Source organism: Panthera leo, chromosome C1, assembly GCF_018350215.1.
Source record: "Panthera leo isolate Ple1 chromosome C1, P.leo_Ple1_pat1.1, whole genome shotgun sequence".
Lineage (NCBI taxonomy): Eukaryota > Metazoa > Chordata > Mammalia > Carnivora > Felidae > Panthera > Panthera leo.
Window position 1 is genome coordinate 33,295,159 of NC_056686.1, and position 23,440 is coordinate 33,318,598.

At 53.1% G+C, this 23,440-nt stretch overlaps 1 protein-coding gene across 1 annotated transcript in view; it reads right to left on the reverse strand.

Moving 5' to 3' along the window:
• Nucleotides 1-985: 985 nt before the first annotated feature.
• Nucleotides 986-23,440, reverse strand: part of SLC2A1 (solute carrier family 2 member 1) — a 28,455-nt gene continuing 6,000 nt past the window's right edge. Inside the window, exons 2-10 of the mRNA XM_042952003.1 lie at nucleotides 17,030-17,125; nucleotides 6,198-6,358; nucleotides 5,809-6,049; nucleotides 5,037-5,199; nucleotides 4,755-4,942; nucleotides 4,406-4,510; nucleotides 3,847-3,948; nucleotides 2,474-2,677; nucleotides 986-2,082 (exon numbers count right to left, since the gene is read on the reverse strand). Coding sequence (XP_042807937.1) covers nucleotides 1,882-2,082; nucleotides 2,474-2,677; nucleotides 3,847-3,948; nucleotides 4,406-4,510; nucleotides 4,755-4,942; nucleotides 5,037-5,199; nucleotides 5,809-6,049; nucleotides 6,198-6,358; nucleotides 17,030-17,125 — 1,461 coding nt within the window. The 3' untranslated portion in view covers nucleotides 986-1,881. The remainder of the gene's footprint in view (nucleotides 2,083-2,473; nucleotides 2,678-3,846; nucleotides 3,949-4,405; nucleotides 4,511-4,754; nucleotides 4,943-5,036; nucleotides 5,200-5,808; nucleotides 6,050-6,197; nucleotides 6,359-17,029; nucleotides 17,126-23,440) is intronic.

Below are 23,440 nucleotides of genomic sequence, written 5' to 3' on the forward strand. Positions count from 1 at the left end.
TAGATAACGCCTCAGATTCTTTGTAACTAATAACATACATAGACACTTCCATTTACTAAGTTCCATTTCCCTTCTCACTCCCTCCTCTTGGTGCCAAGGAAATTTTATAGTTTTGCCTGACTGCAGTTATAAAGGCTTCTACCGGCAGATTCCCCTGATTTTCTCCTCTGAGTCTCTAGGGACAAATACCCTTAGTGCTTTATTTCATCAACTATTTTCCAAGCGCCTGCTGTGTGCCAAGCCTGCCTTTAGTGCTTAAGACACAGATGAACCAAATTTGACTTTCTATGACATTGATACAAGGGGAAAATTAGGAGTTGTAGATAAAGGGTGCAAGAGTACAGTGCCATAGGAAAGGAACAGAGGAGGCCCTTGAAATTCCTGGGTGGGAAAGGGGGTGAGAAGTCTTTTGAGAGGCCCCAGTAGCATGTAAGCTGGATCAGAGGGGTCATTTCCTAGTTTAAAGGTTGGAGGAAATCAGCTATGGGGTAGGGGTTGTGTAGTGTAACTGTTAAAAGTAGGGGTTCTAGCATGATTTACTTGGAGGTTTCAGGCACATAACCTCTGAGCCTTTCAAAGGCAGATATGGTACCTATCTCACATTCAAGATAATGTGTATCAAGGCCTGAGCATCAAGGTTAGCACATAGCTGTCATTTTTTGAATACCAACTATCATGTGAAGGAAAATAGGAATGTCTTGGATGCCAAGATATTTAGATTTTCTCTGGGGAATAGGGATTAGACAGATTTTTAAGCAATGGAGGGTCTCCCATCCAAGTACTAACCAGGTCTGACCCTGCTTAGCTTCTGGAGATCAGAGGAGCTCAGATGCCTTCAAGGTAGTATGACCCTAGACTAAGCAATAGTGGGTGTTCAGTCCTTGGAAGGGACTGGGTTTCAAGTCACAAAGTTCAAAGTCACTATAGCCATTATTTCGCTCCCATTCCATCTCATTCTCCCTACCCTTAACGCACAAGCATTTCAAAACCATGTTTCTAAAAACCAGCCATTTATATCTGTTTAGGTAAGTTACAGAGGAAGTAAGGTGGTGTATTTACAAGTTGGTTTGTCCAGATAGACTATAACTTAGTGTCTGTATTTAATATTGACAACCAAAAAATATATATAAATATCTTCCATCTATACACAGCAGGGCAGGAGTGTCCATGTCTTCTTGAGCAGTGAGTTCTCAGTCTCCTACGGCCCTCCTCTCATGGTGATCGTCTGGCCCTCAGTGCAAAGGAGACTAGAAGCTGGCAGCCCAGTCTGGCCCTTCCCCTCTCCTCCCTGCACTCCAGTGCTCCCAACTGGTCTCAGGCAAGGCAAGATTACTTTGAGTGGTTGGGCAGGAAGGGATGGGTATGGGCGAACCCTAGTGGAGCCTAACCATTAGGGTAGGGAGATCCAGGCCTCAGAAGAGAGCGGCCACAGCTACCTCTTGGGGTAGAAGCCTCATAGTTCGTTGTTTGATTAGTATGTCCTTGGTCATAGGTCCAGCCCTACAGATTAGCGTGGCGAAGAAGGCAAGTGTCTAGGCAGGACTTGGTCCCCACCTTCAGGTACTGAGCCATTCAGAGTGAAGTCTGGGTGTAGGTACAGGAGACTCTGGCTGATAAAAAAATAATAACAAAATCAGTAATAAAAAAAATTATAAAACCTGTTGCTTGTCTGAATAGATCTGAGCAACAGTCTTGTTTTTGTTAAAATCCTGGAGCCATTAAAGTCCTAATATTCTTCTGGACATCACTGTTGGCTGAAGAAAGGAGCCCCAGGCCCGGCTCTGCTGAAATCCATCAGTTTGAAAGTCTCATCCAGCTGCCTGTGCTCCGAGAGATCCTTGGGGCTGCTGGGAGCAGGCCGGGCTGGTGGTGTGGGGCACCTCACACTTGGGAATCGGCCCCCAGGGGGTGAAACAGCTCCTCGGGTGTCTTGTCACTTTGACCGGCTCCTCCCTGCCGGAAGCCGGAAGCAATCTCATCGAAGGTCCGGCCTTTCGTCTCGGGAACTTTGAAGTAGGTGAAGATGAAGAACAGAACCAGGAGTACGGTGAAGATGATGAAGACATATGGACCACACAGTTGCTGAAAGACACACACACACACTTGGTTGGAGTACTGATCCTACATCCTGACTGTAGGACCTTGGCTTATAGGACTTGATCTTTGATCTGAAAAAGGGAACAGCTACTCAAGGCCCAGGCATGCTGGGATGATTAAATGAGACTGCCTGCATCTGGCATGTGATGGGCTCCAGGGAGCAGGGTCCCACCGCAGAGCAGAATAGAGACAATTCAAAGCTAAGGAAAGAACCCTGGAATTGAGGTGTTTTTAGCTGTGTGACCTGGGCTTCTGAGCCTCAATTTCCTCCTCAGCAGGATTCCAATGAGAACAGCTGGGAGAGCATTTTGCAGAGCAGCATAGGGTCCTGCATGCAGGAGAGCAATGGTGAGCAGGGACAGTGCAGGGTTCTTACCTCTACATACTGGAAGCACATGCCCACAATGAAATTGGAGGTCCAGTTGGAGAAGCCAGCAACAGCAATCGCAGCTGGGCGAGGACCCTGGCTGAAGAGTTCAGCCACAATGAACCATGGGATAGGGCCAGGGCCCACTTCAAAGAAGGCCACGAAGCCAAAGATGGCCACGATGCTGAGATAGGACATCCAGGGCAGCTGTTCCTGTTGAGGACAACAGAAGGGTGGAAAGTTAGATTAGGTTGTTATGGATCCTCAGAGGAAACCAAAACTGCAGAGGTAGCCCAGGGCAGGGCTAAGAGTCCTAGGCTGGGAGGCAGTCCTGGGGGCTGATCCTGGATTTGCCACATAGCTTAGGTTCCCTCTACTGGGTCTCTGCTTCCTCATCTGAACAAAATGATCTAAGTCCTGCAGGATGGCTGTGAGCTCAAGCCTACCCTCTGGGAATGGTAATGCGGTGTGCACACGGAAGGTGCTAAGAAGAGGTCCCTGTGGTCCCCTGGCTCTAGATGCAGAGCAGTCCGCCTGAAGCAGAATGCTGTGGAAGAGCATTCCTAGGACTAAGTGTTAAACAGTTTGTAAGGTGCCCAGCTCAGGGCCAGCAGAGTAGGCCCAAAGCATGTGGTCCTATATCCTCATTCTCTTCGAGGAGGCCACAGTAGAAAAGGTATAGGCTTTGGGTCTGATCCCAGATCTGCCACACATCACCTGCTGCGTGCTGGACCTCTCAGCTATCACCAGACTTTCTATGCTCTGGTTAAGTTGTAAAATGAGCATACTGTTGCTTCCTTGCCCAGAGGGTAGACAAAGGAGGGTTCGTGCATGTGAAGTGCCTGGCACAGGGTTACCACAGTGGTTACAGTCACAGGCTCAGGGCCAGTAGACCTGGGGTCGATTCCTGGCTTTGTCCTTTATCTGCTGAGTTACGAACCTCAGCAGGACTAGAATTTCTCACTTGTGAAATGGGAATACTAACTACACCTGGCAGGGGTGAGAACCGAGAAAAGGCATGTTTCCATGTCTTGGTGGTAAGGAGGGGAGTACTTTCTAGGGCTGTTCTGAAGATGAACTAAGGTCACAGTTGAAGACTTTGGAAGACTTAGTACTGGGCAGAGCAATTCCTGGGGAAAGGGGCCTTAGGTCCTGGGGCCAGAGGTGCTGTGGTGAGAAAGCACGGAACAGGGAGGAGCCAGTTCAAGACAGGATGTGAGTGGGTAGGAGACAATCTAGGGAGCCAGAACTAGGGAGAAGGCAGCCCCTACATGGTCTCTGGATGCTTCTGGCCAGACTGGGGCTGACACAGTCACTCGGATCAGAAGCTGTCGTGAGCTTTCCCCCCAACCCCTGCTGTCTCCCAGAGCAGAGCAACTCACCAGCAGTGCCAGCGCGATGGTCATGAGCACAGCACAGCCTGCCATGCCAGCCAGGCCTATGAGGTGCAGGGTCCGCCGGCCAGCTCGTTCCACCACAAACAGCTGTGGGCAGAGACAGAGTCAGTGCCACCCCCTCCTAGTGCCTCTCTGACCATGCCCGCCCCCCATCTAGAGGCTCGTCCCAAGTGTTGAGAAAGCCAAACAGCACTGCCTCCTCCGTGGGGCTCAGCTTAAGGACCACATAGGATCTGAGGGGCAGAGAGCTGACTCCAGGCAGCAGGACAGGGGGTGAGAGCCAGCCCCAGAGAGCCAGACAGCGGAGCATCCTGGCTGTGACTTTGGGCAAGCCGCTGCCCTTCTCTGAGCATCAGTGCCATGGGCTGTTTGATATGAGTAATGAACTTGACAGGTTTGTGAGGATGAGACGACACAGCACTCAGGAAGAACCTGACACACTGCTTGGCTTGCAGTAAATGCTGCCGTTCGGTCACAAGGCCCTGAGGCCACCCTGAGCTGGACCCTGGCAGCTGACCGGTGGTGGGCAATGACGCAGACTCACCGACACGACAGTGAAGGCTGTGTTGACGATGCCGGAGCCAATGGTGGCATACACAGGCTGCTGCACCCCCGCCTTCTCGAAGATACTTGTGGAGTAATAGAAAACCTAAGGGACAGAGAGTTTGTTGGGACTTGGCCAGGTGCCGTGGCTCTTTCCCCACCTCCGTCGCTGTGGGTGTGGGACACGGGTGAGTGTAGAATGAAGGGGACATGTCTGGGTTTTGGTTCTGAAGGAAAGCTGCTCCATTGGAAGGGGCTTGTCCGTTTTAAGTTTGGGATCTGTTCACAGCACACACTTGACCACGGGATTTGGCTGGGCCCAAAGGAAAGGGTGGGTGAGGGGCACTCACAGCGTTGATGCCCGACAGCTGCTGGGACAGCTGCAGGACCACGGCGATGAGGATGGGCTGGCGGTAGGCGGGCGAGCGGAACAGCTCCAGGATGGTGACCTTCTTCTCCCGCATCATCTGCCGACTCTCCTCCTTCATCTCCTGCAGGTCGCGGGTCACGTCAGCCGTCCCGCGCAGCTTCTTCAGCACTGGGGGAACCGGAGGGAAGGTGGGGGTGGCTCAGAGCAGGAAGGAGGCCGGGGCGGGAGGGGGGCTGGGGGGAAGGCAGGGCCCCGCCCGTACCGCTCTTGGCCCGGTTCTCCTCGTTGCGGTTGATGAGCAGGAAGCGGGGGCTCTCGGGGCAGAAGGGCAGCAGGACGCACTGCAGCAGCGCCGGGACGAAGATGACGCTCAACAGCAGGGGCCACAGCTCCTCGCTGCCCATGATGGAGTCCAAGCCAAACACCTGCGGGCAGCAGGGGTGGGGAAAGCCGCCCTGAGCGCCCTAGCCCCGCCCCCACACGGGCCCCGCCCCCCCCAGTGGCCTCCGTGGTGTCAGCGGCCGCTTTACCCCAGTGTCCTCATTTGTCACATGAAGAAAGGAGGACCGACCTCACAGCATAAGTGGGAGGACAAATGGCACACGGCATAGGGGCTGTCACTCTGCAGCGGGACAACTTTGGGGAGGGGAAAGGGAAAGCCTTCTAGAGAGAGGGTAATGTATACAAGGAAGGCCTCAAGGCCTGCAGGCAGCAGAGAACCTGGCATGTGGAGGTCCCAGGGGGCTTCCCTGTGGCTGGCTCCCCAGGGGAAGGACAGGTCACGAGGCTGGGACCAGAAGGGTCAAATCATCTGGGACTTGCGCTCACACCAGGGAGGCCTTGGCGGAACTGTGAGTGACAGAGTGCTCTCTGGGGCCTGTGCCTACTAGGGTGTGTGCACGAGGCTATCCCTTGCTGCAGGGCTGTGGAAGGCTGGGTGACAACTCTGATCAGGGTGTCATCTGGACACAGGAGAGCCACCAAAGCTGTGGGGTGAGGGCAGTGCTGGGCAAGGAGACCCAGCCCCAGCTTACCTGGGCGATGAGGATGCCAACAACGATGCCCAGCTGGTGCAGGGTGCCCAGGGCCCCACGGAGGGCCGTAGGGGACACCTCCCCCACATACATGGGGACGAAGCCTGTGGTCAGGCCACAGTACACACCGATGATGAAGCGGCCCAGGATCAGCATCTCAAAGGACTTGGCCAGTTTCGAGAAGCCCATGAGCATAGAGGACAGGACGGCCAGCAGGTTTATTATCAGCATTGAGTTCCGTCTGGGGGTGGGGTCACAGGTCAGGTGGGTGCCTGGATCTCCCCAGATTCCCAGGGGCTAGGTCATAGGCAACACCCTGAACAGGCAGGGAAGTCTCCCCCACTCCCATCTGGGATGCCCTGGCCAGGGCCAGGACCCCTTCTGCTCACCGGCCAAAGCGGTTAACAAAAAGGCCCACAGAGAAGGAGCCAATCATGCCTCCTACAGAGAAGATGGCCACGGAGAGGGACCACAGCGTGGTGAGCGTGGTAGGCAAGATGCTCTCCCCATAGCGGTGGATCCAAGTCTGGTTGTAGAACTCTTCAATCACCTGCAGTGGGGGAAGCAGCCTGTTGAGTCGGCCGGGACCCAGCCTCCTTTTCCCCTTGCACTGCACTGCCCCCTCAAAGAGGGCCCAGCACCCGGCCAGACCCCAAACTCACTGCATGTCATTGAGCCAAGTCCCTCCCTTTTGTGGGCCTTAGTTTCCCCAGGTGAGAAACAAGGGGATGGGCTCCATCTCCAGAGTGGCACCAGCTCTCCTGCTTCCCCCAGGTGTGATTTCCAGTGCTCTATGGTTTCATCTGTTCCACAGAACTTGCTGGAGTGGACAGCAAATGACCAATGGTGGAACTTCAGGCACAGAGCAGAGAGAGGTTCAGGGAGAAAGTGCTTCTTCCCACTTGCCCCTTTTCTCTTCAAAGTGCCTAAGGTGCTAGGCCCTGGCCACCTGGGCCCTGTCCCCAAACCCCTGCTGGGAAGGAAATACAGCTGGACAGATGGTTCCACGTTCCAGACGCTCTGGGATGAAGGGAAGGCTCATGGACTTCACGCTCAGGGCCTGTTGTGACCAACCTGCACATAAGACATGCTCCAGAGACTTGTGCAAATTGTTTTCTGACCCCCAGGCCCAGCTATTTGTGGGAGTTACACCCTGAAGGACCCATGGCCTCCTCCCCTCTCCAGGGTGCCGAGCTGGGAGGCATGGGGAAAGCTAAGGACAAGGAAGCAGTTCCAGGAACTGGAAACACCTGTCCTAGAGGCCTGCCCACTACCCCCGCCCCCGCCCAACGGAGGGCCTTACCTGATCCACCGGTTCTGCCTGAGCACGTTCACCCTACTCTAAGGCAACACAGATATACACCCAGTGCCACGGGACTGGCCAGACCCACCCAGCCACATGCGTAGCTGGGCACAGGCCCAACATACCCAGAAACAGCTTCCTGTGTACATGCACCATCACACACACATACTAGTGCTCACACGATCTGAATATTCCCGGCTTCAGCCAGTCACAAACCTGGATGTCCCTCTTTCCCTTCAACCACCTGCAGCTAAAACTTGCGTAGCTAGCCCATCCTGGCACCCCTCTGCACATGCATGCTGCAAGTTCATGTGCACGCAGCAGTATGCAGCCTCTTAACACAACCTGCATGCCACTGCCCTTGAACCTCTCTAATCCTCCCCCAAGCCCCAGGGGTCTAGCAGAAAGGATGAGGTGGGTAAGCCATAATTGCCAAGGGGAGAACGAGGCTCTTGGTCCCAGGAATGCTCATCGAGTATGCTGGGCCTGGCTGCACAGTTGCAACGGGTCCTTGGCCTCTACCTTCTTCCTGTCCTGCTGCCATGATCTGTCCCAAGTCTGGAGACACCTGACAGAGGCCGGGCTCTAGGGGGTGAGGACAGATTGACACAGGAATGGGGAGAGGAGGAAGGCAGACCTAAAGATCTTATGTCCCAAGGAAGCCAGACAGAGTGTAGGGCTTAGGAACCTGGACAACAATTGAGTTCAGATCCCAGCTCCACCATTTATCTCAACTGGGACCGAGGGCAAATTATTTCATCTCAAATGGCGACATCAGCAATATCTATTTCATCATGCTGCAGGGGAGTAATGAAACGTAGAGTGCTTACATGGTTCCTGGCACGTTCACTGAGCCAAGGGACCCCACCATGTTCTGGTACTGACCCAAGGGCAGTCAGACCACTGACAAAGTACAACCAACCCTGCATCCCATCATTCAAAATCAAGGCTCCTGCCAGGTATCAGTCTGACCTCCCCACCTAACACCATCTCTACCTTTGCTCTCGGCCTCATTTTCATGCTCTTCATGGTTACTCTGCCTTGAAGGCCCATCCTGCCTTACCATGCTGAAACCTTTTGAGATCCAGCTCAAAGGCTCCCAGGAGTGTGTCCTCCCTGAGCGCAGGGACCCTAGTGGATTCACACTGGGACCTGTCCCAGAGCTGGTGCCAGGGATGCCTGGTGAGTGAATGAAGAGAAGGCCTTAGGCTCTCCTCCTGGGAGCCCCTGCTTCTGCTGGGGGCAGAAAGAAGGCAGATTTTAACAAAACAAAACAAAGTGCTGTGTTCTTCAAGGGATAAAACCAACCCCAGAGGAGGACTGGTTGGGAGCAGTAATGGTCCATTTATCAGGCCCTGCAGAGAACAAGCTGTCCTGGATAAGGGGACTGTCCAGATAAATGACGCTTGCCCCACTAAGGACCCATCATCAGGGTGGAAATCTTTCTCCCTTCGTCACTCTCACTCTGCTGCCCTTGGGGCTCTCCACGGGGGCAGGAAGAGGTGTTTGCCCCAGATGGCCTTTAATTGATGCATTCTGTAGTTCTCAGGGTCTTCCTCCACACCCCCATGGTTCAGATGCTGTCTCAAGAGAACTCTCCACATCCAATTTAAATTTTGCCAAGAAGTCAGCTAATGGAATTGCCTGAATTGTGTGCAGAGTCAACAAGGGCTGAGTAAGGGCTTTCTACCTAAAGGAGCTTAAAGATGTGAGGCTGAGGTTTCTGTTCTGGCTGCTCGGGTCTTTAACCCTCTTCTTGGGGCTGGCTGGAGATGTTGAGGCAGCCAGTAAGAGGACCACAATCCCAGAGGCTCCCTTCCCCCAGTGAAGTGTGCTCCTTGTGGTAACAAGTGAGAGGGACCAAACCTTGTCGAGAGGTAGCTCCTCAATGGCTCATGAGCTCCCCTGCTACTCAGATCAGACCTCTTTATGGGCATGCATAACGGGGAATACCCAGCCCCCTTCACCTTCACCTTGGCCTCAGGCTCATCCTTTCCACCCCCAGCAGCACTTCCTGGCCAAGCTGAGGCTGCGCAGTGAGTTCCTGCCTTCTGATCTGGGGGTCTATGCCCCACGTGGGGCTGAACTGGCCCTTGGCCCAGGAAAGGCAGGGAGTCCCTGGAGAATGGGAAGAACCCTACGTGGGGACAAGTTCTGGGGTCACCATCCACCCAGTCCCTGCCCTCAGCATCCACCCTAGCACTGGCTGAGTGCCCCTAAGCAAAGAAGGGCCTTCTTCCTCAGAAGGATCCCACAGACCCAGTCTCCACTACACAGTCACTGGCAGCCTCTGCAACCCTGGCTCATGTTTGAGGCCTGGCTGGTGCTTCTGAAAGCTCCCACTCCCGTGCTCCCTCCCACCTCACATGCTTTTCACGAGGCTGGAAGACCCTTGATCCTGCCACCGCCCACATCCAATCAGTCACTAGGTCCCGGTCAGTTCGCCCTCTTCATCTATCCTATTCTCTGCCTGTACAGCACCTGCCCTAGGTCTCACCCGGATTCTCCTCCTGACTCCTCCCATCCACCCAACTGATTCTGCCTCCCGTGATTAATTACTCTCCATGGAGCCCTGCACATCAAATGCATCAGGTTTAGCCAGATCTGTCTGTATCTCTGCTCCCTTCCCAACCTATTCCCAACCTCTCTACCCACCGAGGGTCTGTGTGAATGCATGCATGCTGGGCAGAAGTGGGGGGTGCTCCTAGTCAGCTTGAGGGGGGACCACCATGGCATCAGACTCTCAGGAGTTGAGGGCTATGAAGGATCTCTGTCCAATCACCCCACATTGACCCTAGAGGGCAGATGCCTGCTTAGTGACACTGTAGGAGCCAGCGTGGTGAAGCAGACCTCCTCTGGGCTGCTGAGATCCCTTAGACTGGATGGTTCCCAGTAAAACCTATTCCTCATCCCAGCAGTTCTCAAGAGGGTGGCAGTGGCGGGAGGCTTGCATCACATCTGACTCCTTGGGAATCCCCCCTCCTCCCTCTCCCCACCCGGGCAACTGTGGGAGAAGGACCACACGTCTGCCTGTCTGCAGAGGAAGTTCTGACTTCCTCTGTGTCTGGGCAGTGTCTGTAGTGAGGGCCTGGGCATGAGGCACAGTCTGCAGCCCAGCATACAGAATAAGCGGTTACTTAAGTCACTGTTGTTCTTTCAAGGAGAGAAGCTGCCATCTTCAGAGGAGCATTAAGGACAGACAGGGTTTTCCATTTTTAAAGTGCCTGAAGATATAGCATTATCCTAAGGAATTTATAGTGCAAGAAAGACCTGAAGGAACTAGGGCCCTGCCTCAAGGAGTCTTTCTTCAGACCCTGCCTGGCTGCCCCACTCATAGAGAAACCCAGCAGGTCTGCAGAGCCCCAGGGCACAGGCTTCACCTCGGGGAAGAAAAGCTTTCTAGGCTTCAGAGGAGGAGATTGTCTACCTTACAGGTAGTGAGCTCCCTGTCAGCAGGGAGCATACAAGTCAAAGTTTAGGGCAAAGATTGCTAAACATTTTATGTAAAAGGCTTGACAGAAAATATTAGGGTCTGCTGACCACATATGGCCACAGTTGCTTATTTTTCTTCCCCCGTCTCAATGTAACGTAATTTTCTCCCCCCTTTAAAAACGTAAAAACCATTCTTAGCACATGAGCCATACAAAATCAGCTGCTAGCTGGACCTGGCCTCCCTGCCAACCCTTGATCTAGAGTTCTAGATTACTGCCAAGAGAAGGGGTATGCTGCAGAACCCCCAGCCGGTCTCAACATCATCGTTCCGTGTAGACTCCTCCAACCCAGGGTCTTCTAGATCATCCTGTGAGGGAGAGTTAGAGCTCCCACCTCAGCTTCTCTTCTCTCTCCCAGATGTTACTGGGGGGCGAAAGGGTTAAAGAGCCACCTAAGCTCTGAGCTCCAGTTAGAAAGAGGAAAGGGCCAGCTTGTCCAGTTCAGTCCCTCAGCCCGGCCTTGACCACGATTTCCTATTCCCTGCTATCCCTTCCCCCACAGCTACCCTCCCTCAGCCCAGAGTTTATGTCTCCATAGCAACTTTCAGCCACACCCCAGGGTCAGCTGAGAGTTCAGAGCAGATGCCACAGGTGGTGTTGGACAGATAGCCCCACCTGCTGGGTCCCCTGGGGCCCCTCCTTGGAGCCTGGGGAAGAGGCCCAGGCAGCCAGATGGAACTGGAAGCTGGGCCCCAAGCCCACAGGAGAGGTTCCCATCACCCATGCTGCTTCTCCAGAACAGCCCTGGCATGGTTTCTCTCTAAACCCAGGCCAGGCCTTCACCCTGGCCTCCTCACTGGTCCCTGATCTCCAGAGTCTCCCCTGCCGGCAGAGAGATCTTCATGTCCCTGCAGGAGCCCTGCTCCCAGCCCTTCTTGGCTCCCCATTGCCCCCTCCCACCCCCACACAGTGACTCCCCCATACCACCCAGGCACCCCACATTGCTGCAATTTCGCTTGTGCTGCTCCTCTGCCTTCTCCCTGGCGAGTTTCAGAGAATACACAAACACTCCTCTGGAGAGCCTTCCTGAAAGTACCCCTCCTCCTCACTGCAGTGGCTCTCAAACATGGGCGGTGTGGCTTTGCAGAGGACATCTGGCTACGTTGGGACATTTTTGGTTGTCGCGCTGGCAAGGATGCTGCTAAACATCCTACAATGCATGGGACAGCCTCCCACAGCACCAAAGAACTATCTGGCCCCAAAGGTGAATGTTGAGAAAAACCCTGCTCTGTGGGCCAGGTACCTTCTCCCTCTCCCTTCTCCACTCCCACAGAGCCTGCCCACGCTTCCATCCACGCTTCTGTCCGTTGTTGCCCCAAGAGCTAACTACAAGGAAACATGTGCTCCCTCTAGACTACATTTCAACACGGGAGACGTCCGATTCATCTGTGTCACTAGGTCCCAGCACAGGGCTAGGGGTAGAAAGAGTTGTCATTAATTGATAAACACGCCATGAATTCGAGGGGCTTAAGCGATGATGTAGCTATGACAGGGCTATAATGGTGTAAGAAAATTATGCAACCGTGTGTGGGAAACCGTTGAGATGTCTGTACGTGACTGAGCTTGACTCGGCCTGGAAGTCAGAGTAAGAGGGGGCAGCTGGGTAGCAGTTATAGGTGTGTGAAAGGGTGTTTCAGTGCCCATCTGACTGTAGTATAATTGCCATTCCTTCTACGGTGGTCAAGGATGCAGACTGGAGCCAGACTCCCTGGATTCCAATCCCAGCTCTGCCACGTCCTGGCTGTGTGTCCTTGGTTTAGTCGCTTAACATCTTTGTGTCCCAGTTTCTTATAAAACAGGGATTATAGTGCGTACCTAACGAGGTGATTATAAGAAACAATCGAATTCTGATTTCTGTGCACTTACACAGTAAGCTGTAAGGGTCTGTATTAGTGGAGATGGGTGAAGGCCAGAGGGAACACAGAACTCTCTGGATCTTGACAGAGATAAGGGGAGGCTACCTGGAGCCTGGAGCCCAGTGCAGCCCCAGTGGGCAGAAGTCTGGGCTGAGAAGTGGGCCTCTAGTACTTCCGCTCATAAGCCGGGTCATCTCAGGCAGACTTCGCCTGCTTTCCAGGCCAAGTTCCTCCTTTGTCAAATAAGGAATGCTAAACCAGTGGACCATCAGGCCCCTTCCAGCCCTAACTCTGGCTTCTGAGGATGCTTCATTTTGAGACATGCCCGACACTGTCCCTTGGCCAGGAACGCATGGTTTCTAAATGGCCTTTAGTCATCTCTATTGGCAACTCGGCCATTTGGGGAAGGGAGAGGCCGTTCTCTCCACCCAGTATGGTGGTCAGGATGCCTTGTTCATTTATTTGCTCTCTGTGTGGCTGGGCTTCCCTCCTCCTTCCTCCCCAGAAGGCAGGAGGCCTGGCAGGGGCGTCACAGGGATGTGGTCATCACTCCCTGGTGAAGCCTGGAGGCCAGCCGTAGCTCAGCCTCTCACTTTCCAGGTGACCTCATCAGCCTAGTTTCTTCCTTTATAAGAAGGCAAGATAACCCAGCCCCACCCACCTTGTGGGGTGGCCATGAGGAGATGATTTATGGGGAGGTGCTCTGTAAACATTTAAGATAATGTTATGATTAATTAACCACTTCCAGGAGGAAGCCCTTTGGGGCCTTTTTTATGGAGGAGCCCCAGCTTCTGGCATCCTCACCATTAGTGAGGTGCAGGCTCCTCAGGAAAGCAGGCCGACCCGGCCAGCCCAGGGCAGCTTCCTAACAGTCCTAAACAGACAGGGGACGTCGGTGTGTGGGCGCAACACTTCTGCCACCACATGACCCCAGTGCCTGGGCCACCTGCCCCTTGAAAGGCTGCCCCCTCCCCCTCTGCATAAGCCTGCCTTCCTCTTTCTCCAGTGGCACCCAGAAGCTCTCCATTAGCTATGTTCTGGATCTTCCCAGGGGTCTCCCCGAGTGCGCAGACCTTGGCACAGCTCCACCCCTGCCCCACCTCCCACTGTCTGGGATAGAGCCTGTAGACCTTGTGGAGCGAAAGTGTCCGCAGGGCTGAGGCAGGGCTGAGTCACTGTGCTCGTCACCCTTACCCTTGTGTCATCCTATCCCCTCTTCGCAGCTTAAGTTTATCACATTGAACCCGCCCCTGCCTGGAAGGACTATGACCAGGCTTTCGAGAAGTGTCTGCAACACGGGGAGTCCGAGCGCACACCCTGGAAACACCACTCCATTTCAGTGTGTGCACAATCAACTGTGGCCACTCCGGGCCTCGCTGCCTGGCTCCTGAAGTGATCTCTGGACAGGTGTTCACAAATGCTCCCAGAAATGCCCTCTGTGCCGCCCACCAGGCCTGCTAGACGCCCCGGCCAGCTGCCCCTCCCATCCTTCTCAGCTGTTCTCCCCTTCCGTCTGTCTCTGATTAGGCGGGAGGCACTGAGAACCCGAGAACTTCACTGTGGGTTTGTCCGCATCTACAGCCTCAGAAGAATCTCGGGCCCTCCCCGCCCAGTGCCACCCTGGTGCCTCTGCTCCAGCAGCCCCTGAGTCCTGAGACCTCTCCCCAGCTCACCCTCACCCTCTCTGGTGATTCCTTACAGCACATTTAAAAATGAAGTCTTCGCATGGGAAAAAGCATCCCAGCCAGATGACCCCTGCAACCACCACCCTCTTTTCTTCTTTCTCCACTAAGTCTCTTGGAAGAGCCATCTCTAATCTTTCCCATGCCCTCCGCCCTCCTCAACCTGCTGGAGGGAGGTTTCTACCCACATGGCTTCACCCAAACTTTGGTCACCACAGGGTCACCATCCAGTCTTTGGCATTCAGCAATATGGGGCTGACTTGTCCAGGTTAACCTCTGGGGCACCTGATAGCACTCCTTCTTCACCTCATCCATCACCTCCTACTTGACTCTTCCTTCTCTTTTCATTCCAGTCTCTCCAGGACATCTCCTGCTATTTGGATACCAGTGACCAGCGCTCAGGTTTTCTCCAGCTGACCACATGCCCGAGAAACAGACCCCCATGTCCAAGTGCTTCCTGTACATCTCCAAATATGTCACCTCAGTTCTGGCACCTATCAATTATTCCTCCCATACCTGCTCCTCCAGATCCCATATTGCCCAAGCCAGAAACCTAGAAGCCATTTTTTTTTAAATGTTTTTTTATTGAGAGAGCATGGAAGTGGGAGAGGGGCAGAGACGGAGAGAATCCCAAGCAGGCTTCGCACCATCAGTGTGGAGCCTGATGCGGGGCTGGATCTCACGAACTGTGAGATCATGACCTGAGCTGCAATCAAGAGTCAGATACTTAACTGAGAGTCACCCAGGTGCCCCTAGAATCCCTTTTTAAATCCCACTCTTATCCTCACACTGAACTGATGACCAAACCCTGCCCATTCTTCCTGCGTGGTGTTTGTTTTTCCTATCCCTATTCCAAAGCGGCTTTCTTGCTATTTCCTGGTCTCTCATTTCCCATTCTTAGATCCCTCCCACCGCCCAGATGCCCGAATCCTTTCCCTAAAATGCAAATCTGATCATATCTGTCCTCTTCAATGAGTCCCTATTGTCCTCACTCTGAAGTCCCTACTCCTAGCTTGGCCGACTCTTCGGTGCCTACGTGCCCGTCCTGATGGTGCCCTGCCATGCCAGCGGCTGAGATTTTCTAGATGAAATCTACCCATGACGCCCTTTGTAGTCAGGCCTGGGCTTACCTGTTGGCCTCCCCAGCCTTCTTTCTCTTCCCACTCACCCTACAGACACACGAGCCTCTCTCCTCTGCATACCAATCCCTGTTCTGTTTCTGGAAAACACTTCTTCTATCCTGATCTTAGAGTCCCCGTTCTCTCATTAATTCACTAGGTGATAGGTCGAGACATCACTTAATCCAGGAGCTCTGGACTTTGGACACACATTAGGATCAGCAGGGGAGCATTAAACATTCCATGCCCAAACAGCATCCCAGATCAATTACATCAGAATTGGGAGTGTCAGGAGCATCCAGGACACCACAAGTGCAGAACTCAACCTCCCTCTAAGACTGCAGGATTTCCATCTGTAGATTCCCAAAGGGAGTCAGTGTCGAGGCACGCACCTTGGCAAGAGTTGCTCAGAGCACTTAGCTAAAGCAGGGCTTGGTGCTGTTCCAAGCATGGGAGCCATTTCAGACGAGTTTGGAAAAGTCCCGTCACCTCCGCTGCAGCTGAGCATGACTCAGCAGGCCAGGCCTTCCTGGTGACCTGCTCCCGGGCATCAGGCATGGCCCCTCACAGCCACCCTCTGCCTATTTGGAGGAGGACAGCTCTGACTCCCAACACTCCCAGTTCCCCCAGACAGGCCACTGGGCCTCGGGAGCCAGCCACACTCACTTTCTAGCCTCCCCTTCTGCACAATGAATGTGGTCCCGACAGGACTGTCCACTCTCATTTCGTCCTCCCCAGGAAGGTACAGATTTTCCAACTGACATGGCAACTGATCAAGGAGATAGCCTGTGGTTGTGGAAACAGAGTCTGGCTTCCGGAGCCACCATTCACTAGCTATGCGACCTTGAGCCTGTTGGTCATTTCATCTGTCCAGGGCCTCAGTCTTTGGGTCTATGAAATGGGGACTCACCACCCAACCTCATAAACATATGCAAAAGGGCTGGTATAGAGAAGGGACTCCTTACAGTATCCTGTCCTGCCCCTTGACCCCTTTCATCTTCTCTCCTTCCTGAAGCAGGTGGGCTGAGCTGGGGGTGATCACGGGGGACCCTCCCAGTCCTGACATTCAAGGAACAAGTGAGGACGGATCTGGGATGTGCTGCGAGAAGAAGGAAGCAAGCCTTCCTTCCAGCAGACCCCTAATCCCTCTGGTTCCCTAGGATAAGACACCATTTTTGATGTGACTGGCGCTGGGCCTCCAGGGGAAGGAGGCTGTTTCCACATGGAACAGGATGCTTTACAAGGGAGGGTGGTAGGAGCACCTGGTCTGGAGGGCTCCATGGCAGACTAGGGTTGGATACCAGCTCCATCCCTGCCTAGCTGGGGGGATACTGGGCAGGTTTCCTTTCTCTGGCCCCTCTTCCCACCTGCAGGAGGGGAGTGCTGGCTGATTGTTGCCTGCCTGCCTTATAGAGCACTGTGAGCAGCAAGTGAGGTAAGCACCACAAAGCCCTATGTAATCCCAGAGTGTTATGTAAATGGAGCATCATCACACCAAGCATCGTTTTGATTATTAGAAATGTCCGTGTGGGTGCGAGGTTGGTCAAAATGACTTATAAAGACCCCATGATTCTGCAGCCCTGAGATTCCAAGGCCAAAGCCAAGGGTTTTTGACCTTTTCGGGGCCAGAATAATTGGCCGGTGGGAGCAGATGGTGAATTGATGTGAACGACTGACACCCAACAGGCAGGGTGAGCATGTGGGATGTGGGGTGTGCAGTGTGCAGCACAGCAAGCTGGTGTTGATAATCCAAGGAAGGCACGGCACTCACCTTCTGGGGGGCATTGATGACTCCAGTGTTGTAGCCGAACTGCAGGGAGCCGAGCACTGCCCCTCCCACGGCCAGCATGAGGCGGCCGGTCAGCTTCTGCAGAGAAAAAAAACCATACTGTGACAGGCATGTCTGGGCCCAGGTTACAACAGGGCAGGACATGGGCTGGTTCCCTCGTTCAGATATCTGGCCTGACTCCTGGCACCACACCAGCCCTTCTCCCAGGAAACTCGGCCACTTCCTGATCTCAGATGCCTGAACCAGCTCCGGGGACTTCTAGACACTGGGCCGGCCAGACTCGTTCCTGGGGAGAGAGGGGAATTAGGGTCTTCTTTCTTTGCAGCCAGGTCTTGGCACTCCGGAGTCTCATTCCTCTGGTGGAGCCATGCCCTGGGTCCAGGTGGCTCTAGACTGTTTGGGAAGCCCAGGAATCAACTCTCCTAAACAATGGGGGCCAAATTATGTGGGAGGAGCTGCATAGGTAGGGGGAAGCACCCTAGATTTGGACCAGAGAATGCTGCCTTCTGATTCTAGCCCCCCTGCTACTTGTTCTGTGAATTCCAGCAGGCTGTCGCCCATCCTCACTCCTCCCTGGACCCTCGTTTGTTTCTGTGCAAGACGGGAACAGTCATGCCAGTCAGCATTGGAGGTGGGGTCTTGCCCTTTCCTCTCCTCTCCTCCCTCCATTGACGGGGCAGGAAACTGAATCCTGAGAGGCAGAGTAAGTCCCAAATTACTCAGGAGACTGCAAAGAGCCAGACTGGAGCTCAGGGCTCCTGACTCCCTATCTCGTGCCTTTCATGGCAACCATCTGCAGACCATGAGCTTCCCAGGGTTATTTGGACATAGATGACAACAGCAAGGAATGTGCTTTGGAAAAGTACAGGACACCAGGCAAGTAAGAGTATTGGACCAAGGTCTTTCTTCCTTTTTCTTTCTTTCTTTCTTTCTTTCTTTCTTTCTTTCTTTCTTTCTTTCTTTCTTTCATATTTATTTATTTAGAGAGAGACAGAGACAGTGTGTGAGAGAGGAGCGGGGGGGGGGGGGGGAGGGAGAGAGAGAGAGAGAGAGAGAGAGAGAGAGAGAGAGAGAGAATCCCAAGCAGGCTTCACACTCAGTGTGGATGGAGCCGGACACTGGGCTTGATCCCATGACCCTGAGGTCATGACCTGAGCCCAAATCAAGAGTCAAACATTTAACTGACTGAACCACCCAGGCGCCCGTGGCCAAGGTGTTTCAACGGGCAAAGGTCTGGGAGAGAAAAAGGGTGGTGGGTTTTTGTCCCATGGCAGCCTGGGGCATGAAGGCCACAGGCAGGGAAGAGGCCGGCAGGCAGGACAGCCCTAGGTGAGCAAGATGACCTTGCTGGAGAAAGGGAGAGGACTCTTCTTTTCTGGCTTATAAAATGAAAAAGCCAAGGGACACCTGGGTGGCTCAGCTGGTTGAGCATGTGACTGTTGACTTTGGCTTAGGTCACGATCTCAGGGTCGTGTGGGATTGAGCCCCATGTCAGGCTCCGTGCTGAGCACAGAGCCTGCCTGAGATTCATTCTCTCCCCCTCTCTCTGCCCCTTCCCTGTGCACATGTGTGCTCTCTATCAAAAAATAAAAATAAAATAAGATAAAATAAAATAAGATAAATAAAATATAATAAAATAAAGAAGCCAAAATGTGACGTGAGGCAGGCCCTTAATTGGTTGTGAAAGAATGGAACTGGGGGAGGGGCACCAAAGCAACTGGCATTCACTGTGGGCACCACACACACCCTGGGCTGGGGGCTGGGCGCTAGGGGGGAAGGTTGGGAAGCACTGAGCCACACATGTGGAGGGGAGAGCTGCTTGGCCATGGCCTTCGGCCTCAGTTTCCCCACAGAATCCCGAAGCAGCCCTGACTTCAAGACCCTCACAGAGAGCACTGGGCTTATGGTTAATCAGACAGGTTTCTAGTATGGTCTTTTCATTCCCTAGAAGCTTTCAGGCCAACGATCGCAAAAGCCAAGGTTCTCACATCAGATGCGGAGAAAGAGAAAGAGGCTTTGGCTAGTACAAGTGCACAGGCTGGTCCATTCTTCATCAGATGAGTGCTGAGACCACCTTCCCACTGGCCCACCTGGCCCCTTTCTGGCCCAACTCTGGACATCCCTCATATGCTGGAGCTTTCCTCATGGCAGAGGCTGGGTAGAAGAGAGACTTTTCATTTTACCCCCTTTTGTGTGGTTTTGAATTTTGAACCATGTGAATGTGTCACCTACTCAGAAGAATTTTTTTGTATAAGCCCCGTGGTTTCATATTACTTAGAACAAAGCATTTAGATAAAAATATAAGTGAAAAATAATACAGATGATAACGTGGATCTGGTAAGAGCCATGCTGGTAGCACAGGAATGAATGACACTGCAGCAGGGGCTCCGTGAGAGCTAAGTCCTCGTATTACAGACCCTGTTTTCAGTCTGGCTCTGATGTTCCAGGGGTGTCTGGGCCTCTGAAGTTGTTGCTCTTAGGGCCCTGTTGGGCAGCTGTGGCCTCTGGCAGTAGGGGCTACTGGGAGCCAAAGACAAACCCCTGGGCTGGAATTGCATGGGCAGGTCAAGGTCAAACTCTACTTTAGAAAACCTGCCTACCCACGCCCTGGGTTATATCCACAGCCACCCAGGCAGGCTGCTGCACTAGGACTAATGCTCAGTGGCCCATGCTCCAGGCCCTGGATGAAAGAGGCCCCTGTCCTGACATCAAGGAAGAGGTACCCCAGCAAGTGCAGAGGCCAGAGTGGTCTGAGTTTCAACAGGGGGGTGGGGGAAGGCATTGTGGGAGCCCTGGAGGGAGAGACTTCTAATTTCGCCTGGGGACAATCGAAAGATAGGTTCCCAGGAGGTGACATTGGAGTTGGGCCGTGAAGGACATGCAGACAGTCTGCCAAGTGGGGAAGCAGCGGCAAGACTGCATTCCAGGTAGACAGAACAGTGTGTGCAGGGGAAAGAAGAGGGGCCTGATTCCACCAGATTAAACAGGGAGCGCTCCGTGCAGCTGGGTGCAGCTGGGTGCGAGATACAGGGGGAGGAGCATCACCCGCTCCTGGGTAGGCTGCCCCCACCACATCCAGCTTGATCATGGCTGTACTGAGAATCAGGAGACCTGGGCTGAAAGGCCAAGAACTGCTTCCCTTCACTTGGGAGTTGGGATATGTGGAGGCCTCTGGGCCTCGGTTTCCTCACATAGGAAATGGGGATTGGAGTTCTTTCCCTCAAGAGTTGCTGTCAAGTTCTGTATCAGTGGCCATCATGGAGCCTGGCAGGGTTCACCTGACAAGCATTTGCTTGCTGAATCAGGGAAGAATGGGAAGCCACCCTCAATTGGGCCACCAGGGCACCATCTGTCCCCACCAGCTCTGTGGCTGCAACTGAAATGCCGTGATGGAATCATTCATTCCATGTGATTCCACAGATATTTATTTATGTACCAAGCTGATGAACTGCTTGGTGAAAACTTAAGAGAAGGGGAACAAAGCCCACAGCTGTGGCTTTCTTGTGAGGCCTTCTTTAGGAGTGGAGGAGCAACATATTTGGGATCTGTGACCCCCAGCAGCCCATCACCGCCCTGGGGCTGAGGCTACCTTCTAGAACATCCCACACTCTTCCAGGGTTTTTGCTCTTATGTCCTCTGCAGTCTCTAGCTGTGGCTTCTAGCAGTTGGGAATACCCATTTGCTGTTCACCTACCAGTCTGGGAACTCCCTAAAAATGGGACCTGGGTCTTACCCAGCTCTGCAGCCAGAGTGCCCAGGGTCGGGCATGGCACAGAACATTTGTAAAACAGACCACTTTGGAATTTAGCTCTCAGGCAAAACAGGCTCTACGTGTATCCACTTTGCCAGAACAGTACTCATCCTAACAGATTTTAACCCGGCCATTATCGAACCTCTGATGAGTACTGGAACATCAGCTCTGAGAGGCAGAGAAACAGGCTAACAGTAACTCACAACTCCCGGGACCAGAGAGAAAAGATCTCTGAAATTAGGCAGAGTACAAACCCTGACTCTCCTAGGAGCACCATAGACCTCTCAGTTCAGCAAATGCCCAGGCTCAGAGTCTAGCACAGAGGAGGTCCTCACCCCCTCACCCCGACCAGCCTTATGCCAGTGTGAGGGTCCCAGGGCCCACTGAGGGTTCTCCCCCTCCCAGGGTGTCAGCCTCAGGACCTCTCCTCCTACATGCCGGGATGCCAAATGGCACCGGCCGTGTCGCATCACTTGCTAAGCATTGTGGCCTTTTGACCCATGCCTGTGTGCCCTTCCTCAGCACAGTGCTCCAGCCTTGGGTTTGGCCCTTGGTCAATATTGGCAGAGGGAGGGCATATGGCTACTGCCATTCAGAGGCAGGGCCTTCTCTGCAGGAGGGTCACGGTGCTGGCACGATCCAGACGTTGCTCTCATCTTGGCCTCCTCCCACAGCTTCCCCATGGTTTTGGGAGGTGCACTGAAGCCTAGGACATGGGGAGCTTTTAATGGCTTGGCCCCCAGTTCTAAGGAGGGCGGGAGGGGTTGGTGAGGGAGGGGATTATGGAATCCGTAACAGCTCCTTTTTTATTTATTTTGTGTATGGTTCTGTTTGTTTTTAATTCTGGGCATTAAAAAAGAAGCCCAAGAAATTGCAGAATTCCTATAGCACTCTTATGCGACAGATGGGGAGCCTAAGGTCAGAGGGCAGAGGCCCAGGATAGTCAGAAAACAAAAGCCAGGGCTGGGACTTGAGTTCTTTGGATTCCTTGACTGGCAGTTTACTCTCTGACCTCTTCCATCCTGCCAAGTCTTTTCACAAAGAAGAGTGATGGGTTACCCCCTCCAAAGCCTAACCTTCAGGTGACCTCAGGCATTTACTCCTCTTGCCGTTTCCTTCAATGCACCCCACGGTGGCCCTGGGGACAGAAGGTACTCATCAATCTTTAAAGCAGAGGGGAAAGGAGGGAGCTGCTGCATTTATCAGTACCAGCAGCACCAGTGAGGGAGGCCCTAGGCGCCATGCCAGGGGCTCACGGGTACTGATTTAAATCACCGTGAACACACGCTGGGGGAGAGATTACTCTGACTTCACAGATGAGAAAACGGGAGGCTCTGAGAGGAAAAAGTAGATAATCAGAAGGTCCTCGGCTTCTGTGAAGCTTCCAGCAGGAGGTCTCTGATGCCAAATCCTATGCCCTTCCTGCTCATGTCCTCCCCCACACCTTGCTTCCGGGTACTCTCCCTGAAGGAAACAAGGTTTCTACCTGGTGCTTCCTATGTAGGTCAAATTCTATTCTAGAAACTTTTGGGCCTTGGCCAGTCTGAGCCAGGACAGCCCAGGCCAGAGCTCAGAAAACTTTGGCCACTTGGGTAGATTTTGCCCTAAGCCAAGGTTGGCAAACTATGGTCTGTTGGCTAAATCTAGCTTGCCAGCTAAGAACGAAGTTTACATTTTTAAGTGGCTGGGAAAAAAAAGACTAATATTTTGTGGTACATGAAAATGATACCAAATTCAAATTTCAGTGACCACTAAGAACATATTATTGGAACACAGTCACACTCATTGATTTATATGTTGTTTATAGCTGCTTTTGCACTACAATGGCACACAGGGACCATATGGCCCACAGAGCAGAAAAAGTTCATCAATCTCTGCCTGAAGCCCTATGTCCTCTGAACGGCTATGTGCAAACCTAACACATGAACTGCACAGGATTTTCAAAGGCTTCCACGTAAAACCGAATCATTCTCTCTAAAAAACCAAAAAGGTGTTTGTCCTAAAATGGGATGTTAAAAGCAAACAAGCAGGGTTGTATGCATGGGCCTTGGTCAGGCCCTGGACATCTGCAGAAACCGACACCCCTGACAGGTACCCATTCAGTAGTGAGACGGGCACCAATTCGACCTTGATGAAATTAATTTGGTAAAACCACGGGAATATGCAGAGGTCCCTGGCAGCAGACAAGTTCAAGTCCCAGCCACCCCCCCCCCCCCCCCCCCCCCCCGGCCCCGCACTCGCATGACCTTGAAAAAGCCCCTTCCCTTCAGACCTCTTTTTCTCCACAAGAAAGGTTTCCTAATAACACATTACTAAGGGAAGATCATACCTGTATGCACGTTCCCAACACTACTCTAGTTAATGGGGATTCGGCAATAAACTACAGCAAACCCCTGCCTGCACGGAACTTGATATTTTAGTTGGGGGCGGGCGGGCAGAAAATAAATACCTAAAATACATCAGGCGGTGAGTGGTATGAAGAAAGTGATGGGAGTGCTATGGCTTAATCACAGTGGGATATGCCTGTAATGGAATATTATGCAGCTGTTGATGAAGGGAGCATCAGGGCAGACTGTTAAGGGAAAAAGCAAGGTGAAAAATAATGTGTAGGATATACATTTTGTGTAAGGAAGGAGAAGAAA